The sequence below is a fragment of the Peromyscus maniculatus genome, chromosome 13 (assembly GCF_049852395.1).
Source record: "Peromyscus maniculatus bairdii isolate BWxNUB_F1_BW_parent chromosome 13, HU_Pman_BW_mat_3.1, whole genome shotgun sequence".
NCBI lineage: Eukaryota > Metazoa > Chordata > Mammalia > Rodentia > Cricetidae > Peromyscus > Peromyscus maniculatus.
Window position 1 is genome coordinate 40555186 of NC_134864.1, and position 22359 is coordinate 40577544.

A 22359-nucleotide genomic window follows, 5' to 3' on the forward strand; every position below is an offset into this window, starting at 1 on the left:
AGCTGTGAGGACTCCCAGGCAGCTGCAGGCAGGGCTTGGCTTCCTGTCCTGTGTGTCACCAACTCTTCCTTCTCTCTGGGGAGGGTGGTCGGCCTGTGGTGCAGAGGTTGAAGCGGAGAGCTTTTCCCAGGAGCCCTGTCTAGAAGGGTTCCCGGCTGCAGAAGCCCGAGTCTTGTGGTCTCTTCCTTCCCTTCCCTGCCCACCAGCCCTTCTTCCTTCCAGCTCTGTGGCGTGTCTCTCATACCCTCATCACCAACAAGAAAGACTTTGAGAAGCCTTTGGAGGAAAAGCTACCTTGCCTTCCTCCCTCAGGCTAGGCAGGGCCTCATGTTGGCCAATTCTACCCGAGGAATTTCCTCCCATCTTTAAAAATTCAGTTAAGGGTCATCCCACCTGCTGTGGATTAAACTCCGTTTTCTCCAATCTCAATGTGTTTCCTGTAGCCCCAAGGTAGGAAAGCTGTGGAGAGCAAAGGCTCCCCTCAGGCCTGGAACAGGACTGAGCAGAGCCAGAGATTTTACTGGGCGTCGTGGGCCCAGACAAAGGCCCACCCCCTAGGAATGGGCTCCTGTAACTGGAATCAGACCACCTCTCACCACCTAGCTCCCTGGAGTCCCTCCAGTCTTCACTTTGAAGTTTCATCATGGGGGCCCCTCGCTTGGGGATAGTTAGCGTTGAGAAGCTGCCCTTATGTCCGTCTGTCCCTGTCTCTATGTGCACACCAGGAGCTGCCTCTTTTCTCTCCAGCTAGCCGTTACTATTCTTCCTATCTGGCCTCCTGTGTGGTCTGGTGGGGGGGACGGACACGGAAGGTGCTGGGGGTGGGCTGGGGTGCAGGTGGGGAGCTGGTGCAGGGGTGGGCTTATGAACGCCACTGCATTGCAGGAGAGGCCCGGGGGAGGGGCAGGAGTAGCTGGCAAGACTTTTTTGTTTTTCAGGCCCTTAGCTGCAAGTTGAAAAAGACCCTGGAAGTTAGGGGACAGCGCGGTACACATTCCCCAGGCAATCTGGCCTTGAAATGGGGGTTGCGGTAGAATCTGAGGTGGGGCCAGGGTCTGCAGGGCCCCGCGGTCCAGTTGCTGAGGAAGCAGCCGCAGGTCCCGCCCCCTTCTCTCCAGTCCTGGCCCGCTGCCCTCTGAGTTTCTCGGCAGCCACAGATTCAGGCGAAATTCAGCGCTGGCTGCCGCCACTCCCCCACTCAGCTTGTGGGTCCCCGCCTGGCTCTGTCCGCCGCCTTTGTCTGCCTGTTTCTCCAGAGCCTTGCATCTCTCCTCTTTTTCTTTTCCTTTTCTAGTTCCAGGGTCCTAGTATGGTGATCCCAAACACTATTCCCGAAAGCAACCCCATCTGAGTCCCACAGAGACAGGGAAGTGGCACCCGGCAGGGGCAGAGTGAAAAGGGAGAAGAGGAGCACGCTACACCCTAGCAGAAGGGAGGCGTGGTCCTTCCAACCTGTTGGGGTGCTTTGGACTCTGGGCACCCTCACATCTGGAGTGAGCTGGAAAGCGATCTCCGACGATGAGTAGGGGTGTGGCCAGGATCAGAGGGTGTCTTAAGTTGATATGTGTCCCCATGCATGCCCTGCGCATGCATGTTTCTGTTGGGCGGTGGAAGCCGATGGCCTCCGTTTAAGTTAATCACATTATGCTCTGGGGAGCAATCTGGGAATTGGAGGGAGGCCTGGAGGGAATCCACGTGCGCGCACACACACACACACTCACACTCACACACTCACTGCAGCGCGAGCACAATGCTGCTGTCGCTCCTTCCCGCAGGCGGCCGCCCTGCGCCTGGCACCGCCTCTGCCGGGTCCCTACCGCCTCAGAAGTTGCCGGCGTGCAGAGCCGGGGAAGCCGGAGACAGAGGTTGGAGGCTGGCACGTCGCCGCGGCGGGAGGAGAGAGGGAGCGGCGGAGGAAGTCCCCCGGGGTGGAAGCGCCTTGCAGCTGCCCGAAGGGGGTCGGAGGAGATGGAGCCAGGCTGGCACCTCGCCGAGGGTCCGCTGCCCTGCTCCTCCCGCTAGAGGGGGCAGGATACCCCAGCTGCTCCTCAGGGACGGAAGCCCCGGGAGGTGCCCAGCGCAGGGCGCTGGTTTGCTGCCTCTCAGTCCCCAACTGGTGCCGCCAGTCCTTCTTTTGCTGCTCGCGAGCCCCCACTTTCCCGGACACCCACTTCCCCGGGCAACATGACTCGGCTGAGCTGGTGCTTTTCCTGCGTGATCCGCTGGGGCAAGTACCTCTTCTCCTGCCTCTTGCCCCTGCGCCTCTGCCTTCGCAGCCAGGTAACGCGACACCTGGTCCCTTCCAGCCCTCCAGCCAACTCCTCCTTTCTCCCTTAAGTTTGATGGATTACCTCGTGTTCAGAGATTCACCACTGTGGTCTTGTCAGCTTGGCTCTCTCATCACTGTGGGGAATCCTGGGGAGTCCCTAGCTTGAGCTAGCGGATCCAGGAGGGGGAGTAGCTGTCACTCACACAGTGCAAACCGCCCAGCATCGTAAGTCTGAAGGATAGCCCCGAGTCTTGGAATGGCCCTGGAAATTAGGGGACAGGGGGCCATTTTTGGAGTTTGGTTTGAAATTTATGTAGGAAGAGGAGCCCTTTTCCTGGAAATACCTCCCTCTCCATCTCAGAGGTCCTGGAATTAATGCGGGAAGATAAATGAGAGGCAAAGGGAGTGGCCACTGGGTGGGCTTCTGGAAGGATTTTCTGCCTATTCAGAAGGGTAGAGGGACCTTGGGACGGGATAAGCAGAGAATGGGTGCCCAGGGAGGGACCAGCAGGTGGATTTTGGGGGTGGTGGTGAGGTGGTACTTGCTGTACTGAGGATGGGGGTGCTGGTTATGCATTCGTCTCTCTGGGATTCCTCTCGCTACATCCTGGGTAGTGCCCTCAAAGTAGTTTATGTGGGCCATAGCTAGAATAAGGAACAGGAAATATGGCCAGTAATCTTGACTTAGCCCCTTGGAGGGGCAGGGGGACCCCCAACAGCATGACTATTGCCCCAGGAGCCTCTATCGAGGGGACTGCTTCCAGAGGCTGAGGCCTATGTTTTTTTTGATTTACTTTCCACTTTTTGGGGGGCACTAGCTCAGCTCCAGAATGGTGGGCATGGTAGACCTTTGTGGTTTAAGGGACTCAGTGATGGAGCCGGCCTTTGGCATTCTGGCATTCTCACCGACCAGCTGAGAATCTGGGCTGTGAGAGTTGCCTGTACTAGTTTTCCTGTGTGTAGAGTGGAAATTATAAAAATGTCCACATCGTTAGAGTGCATGTGGTATGGAATGTGAGGTAGTTCACGTAGAGTGTTTAACAATGTGCTCGCTCTATGAAGGAACTCAACAAAAATGAAGGACGTCTTGGTCCTGACCTCACTCTTGCCTCCTTCAGGCATGGGAGGATTTCAGTAGTCATTCTTTCCTTTACCCTACTTCTCAGGAACGTCTGGCTCCTCTTTTACTCACTCTGCCTCTGTACCTCAGTTTCCCTCTCTGCCGTTCCGCAGTGGGGAAGGGTGCCAGCGGGCTTCTACCCCAGTCACCTAAGATACGCTTCGAAATCTTCCAGCAAGATGTGTTGTCCCCGGGGATTGGCTGGGAGGCAGCCCAGCCTCGGGGGAATGCAGGGCTAGAGCCCCAGCCACTGCCCTTTAGGCTCTGAGTTCAGATGTTGCGGAGACTGGTTTTTCAGCTTTGGGGACAGTCTGCAGTGGGAAATGGCCAACCAAGACCAGGTTAGTGGATCCAGCTGTCCAGCAATCCCCGTTCCTCCTCATCTGCAGGGTAGGAGGGGATCCACCCGCCTACTCTACCACCTCCGGGGTGGGGGGAAGACGCAGGACTGACCTGGGGGCTGCAGCAAGGGCGATAAGCGCCTGCAGCTGCCTCTTGCAGCCTTTGAGGGCCGGAGTCAGGCAGGAAATTAGAGCTGGGAAAGAGATCAAAATCATGGAGCCGGGAAGGAGCTTATTAAAAATTATCAGGATTGGGCCCAGACACTGTCCCCATCCAGGGCGCTGGTGGATGGGAGGTTGGTGGGGGGCGGGGGGTGGGGGAGAGGGGAGTGCAGGATGTGTCTATGATCCTTCCTGTATTGGCTGGGGAAATGAAGTCTGGATAGGGCCTGCTCGAGACTCCTTTTCCTCCCATGGAGCACTCAGATTTCTGGAGTCCAGGGGAGCAGCCTTCGTCTTAGAGGGGTGTTGGGTTTGGGGTTGTCCATGAGGGGGCCTTAGTGGACATCAGGAAGATGTGCCTGGTGCTCGGGGCTAGTATCTCATGTCAGAGTTTGCTGATGGGACCGGGAGAACGCACTCAATCCTTACCTGCACGGTTGCACCATGAAACCTAGCAGACTGGTACAGAGAGGTTCTGCCAGGGGTTCTGGCTCCCAGACTCCAAAGACCCCAAAGAGTGCTTATGGATGGGGGGATGTGGCATGGCTTGTTGGAGAGGATGGACCTAGAAGCAGCAGGGTCCGGCTCCTGCCTGCCATGGCCAAGCCGGTGGGTCTCATCTTGACCCATGTCAAAGGAGCACATAACCTTAGCTCTTCCTTCTGTTCCTTTTCTTTCCTCCGCTGAGCCTGGGCAGGGCAGCTGACCCCCTTCCTGAGGTTGCAGTGTCAGCTCTTTAATAAGGCGTGGAACGGACAGTGAACAGTTACCGGAATGTGGGAGCATGACTCCCGATCCTGGGCGACTGACCATAATGTTCCTAGGACGACAAAACAAAGCTCTGTCCCCGGGAGATGAGAAGTCAGATGCCCGGGGCTCCATGGCCTCAGGCCTAGGTGTGTGACTCCAGCAAGTTGCTCAACCTCTCTGTGCTGGTTCCCTGCACCTTTAAGATGAGGGTTGGTAGGATGGCTGGTTAGTCGGTGTCAGTCTTTCCTGGGATAGGACAAGTGACCGAGTCTGGTGGGAGGGGGCGGGGGAGGGAGGAGGAGGGGTATGTATCCAGTAGCTGACTGCAGCTGGGTGTTGGAGCCTTCTGCATCCTCCTCCCGCTTAGAGGTAGGCTTGGGGTGTCCAGCGTCAGGGTAGGAGTGCTCAGTGCAGAGGGAGAGCAGAGGGCTACCTTTGGCCTGTGGTGTCTGCTGAGTAGGACGCTGAGGAGAAACAGGGGGACCCGGGAAATCTGGAGTTTGGGAGTCAGAGGACCATGAGCTGTGCTCCTAATGCTTCCTGGGAGATCACTCCACTGCCCTTGAGCACAGTGCACTTTAGTTCTCTGCTCAACAGGACCTGAGGTGAGGTGAGACGTCCCAGAGTTCAGGTCATTCTGGCAGATCCTTAGTTTGCTCTTCCAAGTTGTGTGTGTGTGTGTGTGTATTTATATTTATATTTAACACTTTAAAATTTATACTTTTCATCTTTTGTAGTCAGTTCTTAAATAAAAATGTAGATTGGGGGCTTCAGTAGTGAGGTTCATCCGAGAAGAGCTGAGGAGGAGCCCGTGTGGATGCAGGCCTCCGAAGCAATAGCCCGAGCCCCACAACTACTTTTCTGCTTGCCTCCCTACCCTCCCTCAGGCCCCCGAAGTTTCTTCCTGTGACACTCAGACCAGCTGAGCTTGAAAAAATCTCCGAAGCTCTGTGACCTTCAGATTCTGTGGCAGGTGGGGACAGGGGATGGTGGTTGAGGACGGGGTGGCTCAGTGCCATAATTAGAACTGGGTGAGACACCAGCAGAGATTTTTGAGGGACGTGCTCCAGGTGGGGGGAGGGGAGGAATGGATTGGGTGGACCTTGCTAGTCTAGGAAGCTTTAACAAGGCAGGGAATAGAGCTGGGGGTGGAGGGTGGGCATCAGGGACCATCAGCCCGACCATTTTGCAGGCAAGGAAACTGAGGAGCAGAGGAAGAATGGAGGCAGCCAATTTTAATTCCATTAGCTCATACCCAGGCCCGTGGATCCTCCCTGGGTGTCTGGAAGCCACCCCTGGCCCAGAGCCAACAGCCAAGCCTGTTTCTTCAGCTGGTCGCAGGGCAGGGGGCTAGAGGGAGGAGCCCAGAGGTCTTTGCTATAGAAAGAGGGCTGGAATGAAACCACTAAAGGCTGCCTAGCTGCCTGTTGGTGGCGGGAGGGGAGGGGAGGGAGAGGCAGGGTGACTGACAGAGGGTGTGGTTGGGCTCATAGGCTTTTGGAGTCACCCACAGGGAGCCCAGCCAGCTCACCGGTGTGTTCCTGGTGTTTGCTGCATGTAACATATCCAGGCCCCAGGCACCGCATGGGGCTCCCAAGATGAGAAAAGCCTCTAGTCAGTCTGCAGCCCGCTGGAACTCAGATCAGCGGCCATGGCTGACAGTAGGAAGAAATCCAGGGTCCTGATGATGGGTGGGCATTGCAAGCTTGGGCAAAAGCAGCAGGTAGGGGCGCCCACATCTATGCAAGGGGAGAGAATGGAGGGTTTAGGAGAGGGTGGGAGATGCTCATAATAAGAAAATGTGCCGGGCGGTGGTGGCGCACGCCTTTAATCCCAGCACTGGGGAGGCAGAGGCAGGCAGATCTCTGTGAGTTTGAGGCCAGCCTGGTCTCCAAAGTGAGTTCCAGGAAAAGTGCAAAGCTACACAGAGAAACCCTGGCTTGAACCCCCCCCCCACAAAATAAATAAATAAATAAATAGATAAATAAATAAATAAATAAGAAAGAAAATGTGTTAGGCCTGTTGGCTGGCTGATTGATTGACTTATCCTGCAACTCATTATCTCATTATGCAGACCAGGCTGGCTTCGAACTAAGAGAGATCACCTGCCTGTGCCTCTTCAGTGATGAGAATAAAGGTACGCACCACCATGCCAGGTTCTTTTTAAAATTTTAGTTTTGTAAATTTCATTTAACACAGCATGATGACACATGCCTTTTTTTTTTTTCCGGTTTTTCGAGACAAGGTTTCTCTGTGTAGCTTTGCGCCTTTCCTGGAACTCGCTTTGGAGACCAGGCTGGCCTCGAACTCACAGAGATCCTCCTGCCTCTGCCTCCCGAGTGCTGGGATTAAAGGCGTGCACCACCAACGCCCTGGCGACGCATGCCTTTAATCCCAGCGTTCAGGAGGCAGAGGCAGGTGGATCTCTGAGTTTGAGGTTTTGTTTTTTTTTCTATATAGTGAGTTCCAAGCCACCCAGGACTCCAATAGTGAGACCCTGTCTCAAAAACCAAAAATTACATCTGTGTGTTTGTGTGTGTGTGTGTCTGTCTATCTATCTATCTATCTATCTATCTATCTATCTATCTATCTATCTATCTATTTATCTATCATGTGTGTCTCTTTGGGTATGCACACACACGTATATGTCACACTGTGTGTGCGTATCTATCTGTCTGTCTATCTATCGTGTGTGTCTCTTTGGGTATGCACACACGCATATGTCACTCTGTGTGTGTGTGTGTGTGTGTGTATCTATCTGTCTGTCTATCGTGTGTGTCTCTTTGGGTATGCACACACGCATATGTCACTGTGTGTGTGTGTGTGTGTGTGTGTGTCTATATCTGTGTGTGTGTGTCTGTGTCTGTGTCTATGTGTCTGGAGCTCCGAGGACAACTCATGGGACTTGCTGGGCCATCTCCTCATTTTCTGTATACGTGGCTCAAGGGATGCAGACAGGGAGCACATCCTTGTCCAGGGAGCTCTCCCACGTCCAGCTCAGGGAGGACACAGCCAGCTCTGAAGGGCTGAAAGGAGCAGGCTGGCACTGAACAGTCAATAGGGAGACAGTCAGTCATTCAGTAGTAGAAAGTACTCCATTACAGGGGAGGGTTAACATACAGGGGAGCCCACCAGGAGGCCTGGCGAAATGGATAGGAGAGTTTGGTTCCCCTGAGGGGACCCTTTGCTGGTTTTGGTCCTAGGAAAGGAGACTGGAGAGTCTCTTCAGGGTGCGTGGAGGTCAGACAAGTTTGTGTCCCTGTGACTGTGTCTTTGGCCTGATTTCCGAGGTTTTTTTTTTTTTTCCCCTGAACTTCCCAGACAGCAGTTGGGAAGCAATGTCTTCTGTGACAGCAGCCAAGAGCCCTGGGAACAGGCAGGGGAGCCCTTGAATATCTCCAGGGGCCTGGGAGAAGAAGATCGATCCAGGAGGGCTGGTGATGGGGCCTGGGCAGAGCAAGTGCTCGGGGTACTCAGAGAACTCCGCTCTGTGCTCCATCCAAGAGAGGAGGGGCGGAGGGTTTGTATGCACTGACTGTTTGTAGATCCTCATGGCTACATGGAAAACCAGGGCTCTTTCTGAGCCTCTGTTAGCTGGTGTCTAGCAGGCAGGTTTGGGCATGGGGAACCTGGGCTTGGGGATGCAGGCAGGCATTGAGATCATGGCAGGGGATGCCAGCCCCCCTTTCCCAGCCCCACAGCTCTGCAGAAGGGCCTAGGGAAGGATATGGGGGCACTCAGGCTCCCCACCCTCACCCCATCACTTCGGCACTTGCTCTAGGAAGGACCAGAATTAGACACCCCTCTTCCATGTCCTCTGCTCCCTCAGTCATCAAGCAGTGCTAATCAGTCCTTCATGTAGTTCACAACCTGAGCATCTGGCCGGGGTAGACTTTTCTCAGGTGAGGAGCGAGTGTGGTCCTCTCCTTCCTGGGTTTCTGGGTGAATAGCTTGGCTGGGCTGGGAGCCTGCATGCCTGGCTGCACAGATCCCCGTGACTCCGGGGTTGTGTTGTGTGTGGGGCGTTGATAGACAGTGTCAAAGCACGATCCTGGACAGGTAGAAGAGAGGCAGGCAGGGGGCATGATGGAATCCTTTGTCCACGTGGCTCATACGTGTGCGTCGGAGCCCAGGCCAAAGGACTTTCTTGCTGAGTGACTCAGTCCAGGCAAATGGTCTCCAAGTGCCTACTCTGGGCGGGGCCCTGTCCTTGGCCTTGTGTGTGTGTGTTTGTAAGTTGGACTGCTTCCTGATGTTTGTGCATCCACAGAGGGTGTTGGCCGAGCCCCTGTCCTTCCCTGGACAGCTCCAGAGAGTTATTCACAGCCTCCACCCACCCCTCACTTAGTCCAGCCAGGCCAGAGCTCAGGAGGGAAATGGTTTATTGTTTTTTTTTGGGGGGGGGGTTGGTAAGATCCAGTCATTAGGGGGCCTGGGGCAGATTCGGTGGGACTCCCTGCAGGGCTTCCTGGGAACATATTTGGACCCAAACACTGTCTTCTTCCCAGTCTCTTTGTCCCGCTGGGCAGCAGGGAGGGCTGGGGGGGGGGCACTGTGGTAAAGATGCGGCATGGGGAAGGGTGGGAAAGCGAGAGCTGAGCTCACGCGTGGAGGAAAGGAAGAAGAGGAGGGGGAGGAGGGGGGGGGAGGAGAGGGAGGAGGAGGGGGAGGAGGAGAAGAAGAAGGAGGAAGTGGGAAAATGCAAACCAAATGTTGGCCCAGGGTACAGTCAAGAAAAACAGACTCTCTTGCAGGAGCCCTGCAGCCGGCTCCCTTTCAGAGGGCAGGAAGGGCTGGGACAGATGTTGGAGGAAAGAAAAAGAAAGAAAGGGGAGGAAGAAATCAGAAAAAAAAAAAAAAAAAAAAAAAACTGGGATGAAATCCACAGCCTGGGGGCAGGGCCCTGCCTCCCCTTTACGCTTCTCCTGTGTCAAGGCCTGTCCTGTTCTGGGGAGCTTGCCTGCGGCAGCAGGGTCTGTCTTAGCTGCATGTGTTCAAATGAGTGTGTGTTCCACGGCCAGGGATCTTGGGGAGAAGCCCAGCAGCCCTGGGGTGGGCGGACTGTGCCATCAGAATCAGTCTGTCTGTCCGCTGATGTTCTGGAAAGTTCTGGAGTGGGGTCCCTGCACCCGTCTGCAATTTGGAGCAGATCTTAGGCTGCAAGACCCCAGGTCAGGGAGAGGCAGGAGGGGGCGCCCCTCCGTGGCTTCCAGGGGTGCCGTGCTTGGGGAGGGTGTGGCTTCATAGAGCCCTGCCTTGGGCAGACACCCCCACCTCTTGGCCCTGTCCGTCTCAGGCCCCCCTGCTAAGCTGAGCTTCTTACCCCCCAGCCAGCCACGGAGTCTGGGAGGAGACGAGAGCGAGGAGGCTGGGACAAGGGGAGGAGTTGTCGAGGAGGGGGGTGTGGGAGGGGAGGGGAGGCCCAGATGCTGGCTGAACCAGCCCGCTTAGGACTCCGCACTCCTTCTGCCTGCTTGGTGGGCACTCCAAGCTCAGGGGGGCCCTTGACAGGCCCCCACTTGGCCCGCAGCGCAGGAACCGGACCCTGTGAAGATGACGTGGATTTGCCTGTCCTGCATGCTCTGGGTAGGTTCTTGTTGCTTTAGCGCTGAGGTCCTACCGCTATATCCTTCAGCAGCGAAGGAAGAGCCTTGGGGGGTGGGGTGGGATGGAGATTGGGATGAAGGGAGCAGGCACAGGATAAACTTGGAGCCGCAGGCCCTGGGTTCTGCCTCTCTGGGTCCTTTAATCTGTCTTCCTTTTCCCTCGGCCCACCGTTGATGTAGGCACCGTGTGTGAGCAGAATCAGAAAGTTTGTTTCTTTTTAAGAGAATGTTTTGCTCCTCTGAACAGTGGAGTGGGAATCGTCATTCCCTTCAGTCGTTCCGTGCAGAAGCCTGAGGAGGAGTGGTCAGTCCATGGGAGGACAGGGGTGGGAGATAGGGAAATGGGGAAACAGAATCGTTGTCTGGAATCTTAAACCCAGAGAAGCCGATCTGGTGGGAATTCTGTTTCTGTCACGTTTGCCTCTTCTAGACCTTTCCTTCACAGTCTCCCGTTCTCATCAGGATTTCCCTGTCTTGCCTGTCTCTCCTTTGAGAAGATGTGTGTGGTGATTGGGGTCTGCAGACAGGTCCGGGGACCACGCTGGCGGGGGCGGGGGGAGCGGTTAAGGCTAGAAGCAGTGGTGGGCGGAGGCTCCCAGGAAGGGGGATGGGAGAGGGCTTGATGCCTCAGGGAGTTGGGTAAGAGGAGACCCCTTTCTCAGAGGGACTCTGCAGGGCTGTGGGAGGTATGCACAGGGGTCAGGAGGGCGAGGAAGTCATCCAGGGCTGAGGTTTCTGAGAGCCATGGCTGGCTGGGGGAAGGGGCTTCGGGCGGGCGGGCGGCCAGATGTGGCTTGCCTGCCCTCTCTCTCTGTTCTCGACAGTTAGTCCTCAGGAGGCCTGTCAGGCAGAGGGCAGGCTGAGGCTGAGGGAAATGATGGGAGGGACTAGGTACCCAGGGTCACTTTGTGGAGAAGGTGAGAATCTTGGGTGGCCTATGGACTGGGTACCGTGAGATGTCTGCCTCTGGATGGAGGACCATGGAGTATCCCATACAGGGGATGCTCCAGTAGTTAGATGGGCTGCTGCTGCCTGTAAGATGAGGGTGTTGGCCAGGTTCCTATCCCGGCTGAGGATGCTGGTGAGTAGGGTGTCCTGCAGGAAGGATGCAGTTAGACTCTCCTGGATGACATCAGGAGGACTCAGGAGGTACTTCTGCTGAAAGGTTTCAAGAGAAGGGCCTCAACCCAGTGGATCTCCATTTCCCCATGGATGGAGAAAGGGATTTTTCAGAGAACTTGCGGGGAGAGAGAGTGTCTTAGTGCCCTGGGCAGTGCCCTGGCACATAGTGAGGTCCTGGAGTGTGGCTGTCCTCCCGGGGAACAGGGCCTAGCGATCAAGGGAGGTGTGGATAGCTTTCCTTGAGCTTCTATAAGACCAGCAGAACATTCACCTTCCCCTCCTCCTTATAATGCCACTGGCCTTTGTGTCTTTCTCCAGGGGGAGGGAGCACACAGGCAGAGGGAGCATCCTGGAATGCCATGTCCTGCCTGAGGCCACAGTGGCAGTCCTTCATCCTCCAGGGTGGGCAGTGGCCAGGCTGGGCGTTTTTTGGCAGCACCAGTCAGAAGAAAGGTCTGGAAGGAGGCTGGGGGAAAGTGTCCAGGGAGTCGGCTGCATGGAGAGGTACCTGGCTGGGAGGCAGGTGTGTGAACTTTGGTACTAGGCAGTTCTGGGCTCGAATCCTAGCTCCATCATTGGCCAGATGGGCAGTACTCGTTAAGACAGCTTCTGCTCTGAGCCTCAGTTTCCCTGTCTGTAAAGTAGTGATGAGACTCATATAGTACAATTAAAAGACTGGGGACCCAGGCACTGAGAAAATGGTGGCCTGTCTCTTACTCCACACCTCCTTGGCTTAGGAGGATCCCATGAATCCAGATGTGAAGGACCTGGATCTCTCTGGGAAGAGCATGGTGGGGCAGGACTCGTATGGGCTGTGCCTCTCCTAACTGTTCAAGGACTCTGCCTAGTTCTCCTGGGGCCAAGAACTGGTTAGCTATGCAGCCCCAGTGGGGCCAGTCAAGACAGGGTCTGGAGGAAGCAGGCCTTGTGCCCAGGGCATGTGGGTTCACACGTTCTTTTTGGAAAGGAACTGCAGATGCTGCATCCATGAAGTCGCACATCTGGGGCCCAGAGCCCTCACAAGCCCCAGGAGCCGACCTTGCTTTATTAGCTGAGGGCCTGGCTGTGCATTATGCAGAAGTTGGTTTCCCACCACATGCTTCCAGTTGCTATTACACAGTTACGTGGGGCTTATTTAGAAAATAATTACACGTCTATTCATTGAATGTGTTGGTGTGGGGTGTGGAGGCAGACTCAGCCTTTCCTTCTAGTGAGGACATTGGCTCTCAGGTTCATTTGGCCAGAACAAGGAGCTGGAACCAGGCTCAGCCCTGACCTTGCCCTGAGCAAGCCCCGTGGCCAAGGAGCAGTCCTGGACCTCACAGAAACTTGGATACTGTTCTCCAAGCTAGCTGCCGGCAGTGGCAGGTCCCAGTTTCTGAGTTGGGGTCCTTTCGAGGGCCGCGTGAATATTTCAGGCAAAAAGGTTCTTAATGAGCCCCCATGTTCTCTGAGTGGTTCCGGCCAGGCGGCTCCTCTGTTGGCCTTCTGCTTTGAACCCTCTCGATGGAGGGACTTGCGTCAGGCTGCGGGGTCCTAACCAGCACCAGCAACCAAACTCTCCCGTTGCAAAGGTCCTTAAAGGAACCCTTGAGGGACACAGGTCAGGGAGAAATAGCACATTGCCTTTTCACGGGATTGACGGGAAGTGCCACGTGCTTGGGTTTGACCCTGCCCCCCCCCCTCCCCCATGTTCCTGAGCTGTGTGACTATGGCTACACTCTTCACATTCTGTGCCTTGGGTTTTTCTACCTACCTGTAGGGCTGATAACGTCTTTGTTTTTCCTACTGCAAAAGATGGAGCCCAGGGCCTCATACGTGATGAGGTTTCTACTGCTAAGCCACGTACCCAGTTACTAAAATTTCAGTGGGACTCCACATACCTTTAGGCAAATGCCTGTCACACACGAGAGCTCAGTAACCGATAGCTCCCCTAACACCCAGCAATAGAAGCAGGATAGACAGTGATCTCCTGCCTAGCCAGCTAGGGCTTTCCATTGGGGAAGTTCTTCATAGCAGGGCGTTCAGGGTCTGTGGGAATGGGATCCGAGGAACGGTGTAAAGGCCCCCAGAGTGCAGGTCTTCCTCTGCAGAGGTCAGAGCATGACTTGTCCGGGTGCAAATCCCATCGCCCTCACTGGTGCTGGTTAGGGTTTTTTTTTTTTTTTTTTTTTTTTGGTCAACTTGACACCTGGGAAGCGTTGCTTCCATCAGATGGACCTGTAGGCAAGTTCGTGGGGGCTTTTTTTAGACTCATGATTGATGTGGGAGGGCTCAGCCCACTGTAGGTGGTACCCCCGGGCAGGTGGGCATGGGTTGTATTTAAATGTAAGCTGAGCAAGCTTTGGAGAGCAAGTCAGTAGGCAGTGTTCTTCCACAGTCCATCCTCAAGGTTCCTCTCTGGGCATCCCTTGATCATGGCCTCGAACCTCTAAGAAGTAGCAACTGCCCCCCCCACCCCCAGTTGCTTTTGGTCATGGTGTGTGTTCCCAGTGGCTTCCTCTCTGTGCCCTAACCATCCATGTGCATGTTTTCAACTTGCCCAATTTCCTTTTAACCTCACTGATTTCCGTGAGGTCGGAAGGGACAAGCAGTCCATCTTCGGTCAGTAGAAGGGGGGCGTTATGGAGGGGAAGAGGGCTGTTTAAGGTCACCTTGCCAATGGGCTCAGTGTTCCTGAGACAAGGGGATGGGTTGGGGAGGCCACTGAACCTCTGGATTGAACGAGATCTTGTCCAGCACCCTCAAAGGTGAGGGATGGCTTGGGAGACCACGTGGTGAGAAACCAGGTAACTGCTTGGCCACTTAAGCTCCTTTTATGCCATGTCCACCCACGGAGGGGCCTACATGCTTCAGGCAACTTGTAGCCAACTGGTAACTTGTATGAGTGTGAAAAGCCGGGGCTAACCTAGACTTGGGAAAGGAGATCGTTAGGGAAGATCTCTCAGGATATGCTTTTATGCATATGTAGATTGGTAAGACGGTCTGGTGTAGTTCAGGCCAGCCTTGAACTCACTGTGTATGGAGGATGATCTTGAACTACTGTCTCCACCTTCCAAGGGCTGGGATAAGAGGTGTGCATCATCATGCCTGGTTTTATCTGGTGCTGGTAATAAACCCAGGGATTTGTGCATGTTGATAAAATGGGCTGCCAACTGAGCTAAGACCCCAGGGGTTGTTTTTTTAAGAGGTAAGGTTTTGCTATGTAGCCCAGGCTGGCCCTGGACATGCTGTATAGTCCAGGCTGTCCTCAGACTTGTCATCCCTTTCTGCCTCTGTCTCCTGAATGCTGTAATTACAGGTGTGTGCCATCACACTCAGTTCAGGAAATAGATTTTCTTTTTTAAAAAATACTTTATGTGTATAAATGTTTTGCCTGTGTGTATGCATGTGTGCCACGTACCCATGGAAGTCAGAAGAAGAACTGGAGTCACAGATGGTTGTGAGCCACCATGTGGATGCTGGAAATTGAACTCAGGTTCTCTGCAAGAGCGCCTGGTGCTCTTAATCACTGAGCCATCTCTCCAGCCCCAAGGAGATAAGTATTCAAACTAGAATCACAGAAGAAGTGACCTCTCAGAATACAAGTATACGAGGTAAAAATGATTGAGGGTGATTAAGACAAGCAGCCAGTATATGACCCTTAAGCTAGGCATGCTGGTGTGATAGAATGCCAGGTCTCACTCCTGCGATCATCACTGCGGACAGCTGGGGACACCCCAGTTAGAGGTCACACTAAGTGCAGGGATTGGGGATTGGGGACTTCGTCTCGGACAGACTGGAGTCTTCGTCTCACTCTACCTTATCTACACGACCCAGGGTGGTTCCTCAGCCTCATGGAAGGATGTCACTGTGAGGGCTCAGCAAGGGAGCCACACCATCTGCCACCACGGCCCCTGGCTTTGTTCATGGACCTCAGAATGTCTCCATCTCCGTGACTTCCTGGTTCTGTAGTTGATTTGACTCAGGGAAGCAGGAGGTTTTGATGTAGTAATGCCGGGGACTAAGTTGTGAAAGAGCCTGGGATGGAGGAAGGAAGGGAGGGAAGGAGGGGTCGAGGAAAGAAAGGGAGAGGGAGAGGGGAGGGAGAAGGTGAGGAGATAGGCGAGATACGGGAGGTACATGTGGGTGGGTCAGGAACAGACCCTGGGCCCTGTCTAAACAGCCGCCCCCCTCCACCATGGGATTCTAATTGGCAAGTTTAAAGCCATCAGGCATGAGCTCTAGAAGGCTGCAGTGGTGGAGAGGTGGGCCCTGGACAATCCTGTGCAGTCCAGGTGTGGTGAGGAGCCAGGTTAGCTGGGCCAACTAGATGGCAGTATGTTGCCAGGAAGCTTCTGGATAGGACGGTGATCAAGATGGATCACACTGAGGAACCCGGCATGGGGGGCAGGGGGCTGTACCAGAACCTGGGATGAGGGTACCCAGTGCTGCGTTTGTGTGAGAAAGCTGACTGCGTATTTAAACTGGATACAAAGGGTGTGGGCATGTGCCCGAGTGGTAGTGCACTTGCCTAGAATTCTGGCTTCAATCCTCAGTACTGCTATTTTTTTTTTTTTTGAGTAGTTTATTTTTACTTTATGTGCACTGGTGTTTTGCCTGCATGTATGTCTGTGTGAGTGTGCCACGTTCCCTGGAACTGGAGCTATAGACAATTGTGAGCCACCATGTGGGTGCTGGGAATTGAACCTGGTTCCTTTGGAAGAGCGGTCTTAACCACTTAGCCATTTCTCCAATGCCAGTACGGCTATACTTTAAAAAAAAAAAGCTACGGAGACATGAAACGATACCCGGAGGGTGCAGTGGGTGGGCCATGGCTGGGGGCAGAGCCTGTGTGTATTTGGGATGGACGTTGAGGAGTGGGCATGGAGACTGGTAGGAAGGCTGGGTAGGGCAGAGGATGATCCTCTCGCTAGTGTGAGTGAGCACAGGGTGTCCCCTGGACACCCCGGGGAGGCGAGGGGAAGCATTTTGCGGTGAGCGAGGTGTCATGCCACCCCCCGCCCCCCTGCAGAGCTGAGGTTGTTCTAATGGTGTTGGAGGTCCTGGAAGCTGTTGCCACCGCCCTAGGCAAAGGTGACAAGGCTGGGGATGGGCCGAGGGAGCAGGACGGGAAAGCAGGAGAGGGACAGGTCTGTGGAGAGAATTAGGAGGCAAAAGTCACAGGATCTGGCAACTGGCTGCTGGGAGGCGTTGAGAGTGACTCAGAGTTTTCCATTAGGGTGACCAAGAACATGGGCAGGCCCCTGACGGGGGGCTCAGGAGGGGCATGTGAAGAGGGGGACGCTTGAAGGGCAGGTGCCAAGAGACGCCCAAACCAAGGGTGAGGGGACCTCGAGGGCTGGATAGCCAGGGGACAGGGGGAGGGTGATGCGTATCTCAATTGTTGGACATCCCATCTCCCAGGATGCCTAGCTCTCTGGCGGAAAGACTTCTGTCTTTCTCTAGTCACCAGAGGTGCTTGGCCCCGGAGGAGGGCAGGGCTGGGGGATTTTTCTCGCAGTGGGTGGAGGAAGCTCTTGGACCCCTTTAGTGCACAACCCTCTGCCTCGCCGCCCCTCGAGGCAGGGAGTTGCCTGCACGCAGCTTTTCCCAGCCAGGACCAAGGCCTGGCTAGGGCCCCTGATGGTCCAGCCTGTTGTGCCACACCCTCTGGCTGGCTCAGTGGAGAGAGGGAAGGGCCGAGATGGGCCAAGGCCTTAGGCTGTGAAAGCCCTCTCTTGGGGCTTATGGGCAGGGTGGAACGGCCTCCAGCTGGACCCCTTCCCTTCTCCTGGCTCCGACTCTGGCCTGGAGGGAGGTGGGACCAGGACACCCCTCCTCACATTGTAACCAATGCCTCCTCCTGCCTCTGGGCTTGCCTGCTAATCCAGGGAAGGGAGGGCCTGGCTGTGCCCCATGTGGCTGTCTGCCGCTTGTCAGGAAAACGGCAATCATTGTCCTAACAAGCCGTCGCCCTTGGATGGCACTGCACGTTTTATGGGCTTGTTGACTTTATGGGGCTCACTCTCATCCTCTGCCTGGACCTGAGGAACAATCCCAGATGGGGAAGGAGGGCAGGGTGGCAGCCAGATTCAACCATCAGCCTGCGCTTGTGGCAAGATCTGCCGCTGGTCTTTGGGGTTGTGGCATCTCCTTTGAGTATCAGAGGGGGGAGGCTGACCCACCCTGGACTGTCTCCCCCACCATCCTGTGGCATTAGAACCCGTGTGGTGGCCCTTTCTACAACATCACTGGACACCCTGCTTCTTAGTGAGGGACGCTGAGGCTGGCAGAGTCCCTGCTACTCCTTTGGGATGACAGACCTGACTTTCGTCCCCATAGGTGGCCCTCATATTCAGTGCTTCCCGAAGCTGTCGGCATGCCCCTCATTCCTCACGCTGTCTACCTCAAGCTTTTCACTGTATTGCTTATTTTGAGGCCCAGAGACGGCTGTTGATGCGCTCAAGGCCACACAGCCTTGGGAACAAGTCTCCAGAGTTCAGGCCTAGTGTTCTTCCATCAGAGCTGGATGAAGGGAAGGGCTTAGCAGGTCCAAGGAGGTCAGAGCCCTGGAACCATCATCTGCCTTCCAGGTCTACCACAGTTTATAAATTCAGGTTTTCCAGGACAGGTAGGCAGGATCACACACCCAGGCATGAGCCTGGATATTCTCCTAACCGTCTGGAAGGCTGCACTCGCCTGCTTCCTGCCCACTAGGCAGCAAGGACTCTTTCTGTGCTCCAGGGAAAAGGACTTTTCCTAAGGATTTGGGAGAAGGGCTGGACTCGGGGGTGTAGGATGGGGGAGTTTAGCTAGAATGTCAAATACTGTTTCTTTTAGTGGGGAGGAGGAGGGGGGCTTGGGATGCTTTGGGACTTCCTGTCTGCCTCCCTCCCATAGTCCTCCAACTAAATTGCAAGTTCCCGCTGTGTTCCACCCCCTCCCCCGGCCCACGGCTGGGGCCCCCCGTCTCTGGGATGTCTGACAAAATTGACCAGGAAATCTGACAGCCAAGGTCTGAACTGGGAAAATGGGAAGGGAGACAGCGGAATGGAGGGGGCTGGAGCCCCCTACCCTCACTGGGTCCGGGTTGTAGCTGTCTGGAATAGCAGACCCCTGGTTGGCGGTGGGGGTGGGGTATTCAGGATCGGCTCAGTGGGTGCTGCTGCTCACGATGACCACCAGGAGGCACTGCTGGACCCTGGGCCCTACTCTTGCGTTTGTTTTACCTCTGCCCTGGACTTGTCTCTGTTTCCCTAGCCTTTCACCTAGTCTGTCTGTCTGTCTTTGATTTCAAAACAATCTCAAGCTTCAGAAGGGTTGCAAATACCACACCAAGATCTTTCTTTCTCTCCTGAACATTGGGAGATTGAGTTACTGATACCGCCCCCCTCGCCCCCCCATGGTCCACCCCCACACCTCCCCGATACCTTCCCGATCGTCACACAAGGACTTGGGTTTCACGGTGCACAGAGGTCATTATCAGAGGTGGACAACATGGAGGCGCCACTAAGACTCAGATGCCATGACATTTCACCGGGTGTCCCTGAGATGTCCTGAAGGCCACCACACACATCTCGTTCAGACACAGCCCCGTGCTTTTGGCCGCCATGTCTGGAGGCTCCTCCTGTCTGGGAATCTCGGTGTCGCCTCTTGGCTTTCGCAACCTTGTCACTTGTGACGGCTCCAGGCCATTTCATTTGTCGACCGTGCCCCGGCTTGGGTCGGCCCGATGTTTCCTCCTGATTAGATTCAGGTTGTGGCTTTTGGCAGGAGCATCACAGAGCGACACTTTGTTCTCAGCCACCCCCTCCCAGGTGTACGGCTTCCATTCAGCCTGCCCGTGGGTGACAGTGACTGACTTTGAACACTGGACTGGCATCTGCCGGGGAAATCTATGTCCCACTTTGTTTTTTTTTTTGAGACAGCTCCAGTCTGTCTCAGGCTGACCTTGAACTCAGACTGTTGGGGTTCCAGGTGTGCCACCACACCCAGCCTCACCCTTGGGGACTTATACGTCCGAGGTGGGGAGGTGCTTTGAGAATCTGTGTTCTGTTTTAACCCACCTTTTGATTTCTTCCTTTATTGTTTTTCTCACAATGGGCCCTTTGAAGCCATGGGCTGTCACCATGTGTCTTGATGCTCAACTCGTCCCTGATGTGGCCTTTGGGAGCTCCCGGGTCCCTGTCTGTCCCTCTTTGTTTCCTGGGTCCCTCTTAGCGGTGCGCCTCTATTCACGCTCGCTCGCTCTCTGTGTACTCGCGGCTTGTGCCTTTCTTCCCCTCTGCCCTTATCTCGGTCTGCTTGGGTGGCTTGTGTCTTTCTCAGTCTGCTTACTTCCTCCTCCTCCCCCGTCCATTTCTTCCTGTCTCTTTGGCTCGCTGCCCCTGACCCAGCCTCTGTGTTTTGGTGGCAGCCAGACTGTGTCCTCAGTGTTGTTAGACAGGGGTCCCGGGTTAGCTAAGTATACAGGCCACTCTTCCTCCCCCCAAGTTGTCCCCTCTGGCCATGGCTCAGAGCCGAGAGGCACAGGGACAAGGTGTGTGAGGGGAGCTTAGAGAGAAGCTCCATGTCTCTGCACATGGAAGGTCCATGGCTTGGCCTCACTGTGTGCCCAGGACGGGCACCGGATGTGTCTATGCCCTGGACAGTCCCTGCCAAGGAGGGACCATAGTAGATGGAGGGGGGGGGTGAGGGGTAGGGGGTGGAAGGGTGCGGAGGGGGGTGAGTAAGAGTGTGGCTGGGAGTACTTCCTCAAGGACTCTCCGGAGCCGGGGCTCGATAGTCTACATATGGGATGAGCCTCGGAGTGGGCAGTGTCATGGGTTCTCCCGTGTCTGGAGGGGAAACCGATGACCGTGTGTGTGTGTGTGTGTGTGTGTGTGTGTGTTTGACCTGCTAGCCTAGGTGTGCCCAGCTAGTCAGAACCTGTTGCTCTTCTCACACGAGAGGTGGTACAGTCTCAAATAGGAGTTTATTTCAGGGTTTGTGGCACATGCTTGGGACCCCAGCACCCGGGGGAGTGGGGTGGAGGCAGGAGGATCATGTGTTCCAGGGCTATATGGCTCACTGGCTCAAAGAAATAAAACCAAACAGGAAATTTAACATACCGTATTTTTCATAAACATACACTTAGCATATTCAAGGCTCTGGGTTTGACCCCCCAGAATATTTTCATAATGTAAAGAATGGGAAACAAAAATAAAGGCTGAAGAGACCCCTTGGACTAGAGGAAGTGGAAAGTTTGAGAGAAGACAGGGAAATGGCATGCTGGGATGTGGGCTAGAGAAGTTAGGGGCCGTCCACAGTGGAATGGATAAATTTACTGCACTCACACAGTGGAATACTATACAGCAATGAAGTGGAAGGAATCGCATTACATCCTAACAGGCGAATGTTGTATGGGGGACGCTGCACACTGCAGTACATACTTACCATTCCATTTCTACAGGGTGTAAGATCCAGTGAGGTAATTTGTTGACAAGAGAAGTCCCAGCAGTACGGGACGGTGTATGGTTAGTGTGTAGAAGACACACGGAGGGTGTGTGGTTGCTACGTGGAAGGTATTGAAGGCTTGTGGTTGGTGTGGGAGGTGTTAACTGAGGTGTGCTGGGTAAGTTGTACACTCTTTTTGGTTTTTATGCTTTATGGTCTACGTTAATAAAAGACCTTACCCAAGCTAGGCAAGTGCCAGGCCGCTCAGCTCCAGCTCTGCCCAGTGAAGCCACACATTTAAACTTAGTCCCTTAACTGTGTTTTAATTAACATCCTACCACCAGGGGAATCGTGAAGAGAAACATGGAGGGAAGCCAGGGAGGGTGATCTCTGGGTTCTAGTCTGCAGTCACTGTCTGGGCCCTGTCCGCAATTACTGCTAGTCTGGGAGTCTGGGCTGAGTGTCCCATCACCTTATACCATTCTTGGTCCTTAGGCACCTCTTTCCTTCTGGGGCTTTTGCCTTCGTTTTCCCCTTGACCTGCCAGTTTTTCCTCCTCTGTCCCCGCCTCCTTCCCAGGACCCCAGTAGTCGCCTGACTGACCTCTGGGCCTCTCTTCCTACAGCCAGAAGACCTGGAGGCCTCCAAGGCTCACCACTTCAAGGTGAAGGCCTTCAAGAAGGTGAAGCCCTGTGCCATCTGCCGCCAGGCCATCACTCGGGAGGGCTGCGTTTGCAAAGGTTTGTGGCTGATGGGACCCAGGGCATGTTGTTGTTGTTGGACCGGTCTGGCCTGGGGCAGGTGGGGGTCTCTCATTTGTTGGAGGACAGTGGACATGTAGATGATAAGCACACGGAGTGCATGACGATGTGTGGCAGGTGGTGACGGCATGTAATGGTAGAGATTGTATGAAGGTAGAGTCCTAACGTGGATGGTAAGCAGGTAGCATCAGAAGGTATAGGGATAGGATGTGGTGGTGTGGAGATGGTGTATGGTTGGGGTGGTGGAGGGGTGGCAGGTTGGTGAAAGTCAAGCAGAAGCCTTGGCGATCATGTGTTTTAAAGGCATGATGGCGCTGGGTGGTGGTGGCATTTGTCATAAATCCTAGCACTCAGGAGGCAAAGGCAGATGGATCCCTGAATTTCCTGAGTTTGAGGCCAGCCTGGTCTACAGCATGTGTTCCAGGACGGCCAGGGATACACAGAGAAATCCTGTCTTGGAAAACAACAAACAAAAAACAATAAAGAGAGAAAGATATGATGCTGTGTAAAGGTGTGGATTTGGAAAGTGTGGAGAAGGCACATAGCTGGTATATGGAAGGTACATGGCTGGGTGTGGAAAGTGTGCTGAAGGCATGTGGTTGGTACATGGAAAGTACATGGTTGGCATGTAACAGGTGTGGTTTGGTATGTGGAAGGTGTGTGGCTCGTATGTAGAAGGCGTGTGGTTAGTATGTGGAAGGCACATGGGAGGTTCGTGTCCACTGTGTGGAAGGCATGTGGCTAGTGCATGGGAAGTGTGTGGCTGGAATATGGGAAGGGCATGGTTGGTGCACGGAAGGCACATGAATGG

At 54.7% G+C, this 22359-nt stretch overlaps 1 protein-coding gene across 9 annotated transcripts in view; it reads left to right on the forward strand.

The window, feature by feature from the left end:
* The window catches only part of Tns1 (tensin 1), a 230800-nt gene that overhangs the window by 23929 nt on the left and 184512 nt on the right, over positions 1 to 22359 (forward strand). For 5 of the 9 annotated variants that reach the window (XM_076550126.1, XM_076550131.1, XM_015986049.2 and 2 more), the window contains exon 2: positions 21413 to 21527. In XM_076550126.1, coding sequence (XP_076406241.1) covers positions 21413 to 21527 — 115 coding nt within the window. Of the gene's footprint in view, positions 1 to 1437; positions 2281 to 21412; positions 21528 to 22359 lie in introns of those variants that run through there. The other 4 variants (XM_076550134.1, XM_076550142.1, XM_042260145.2 and 1 more) reach the window with 3 other exon arrangements.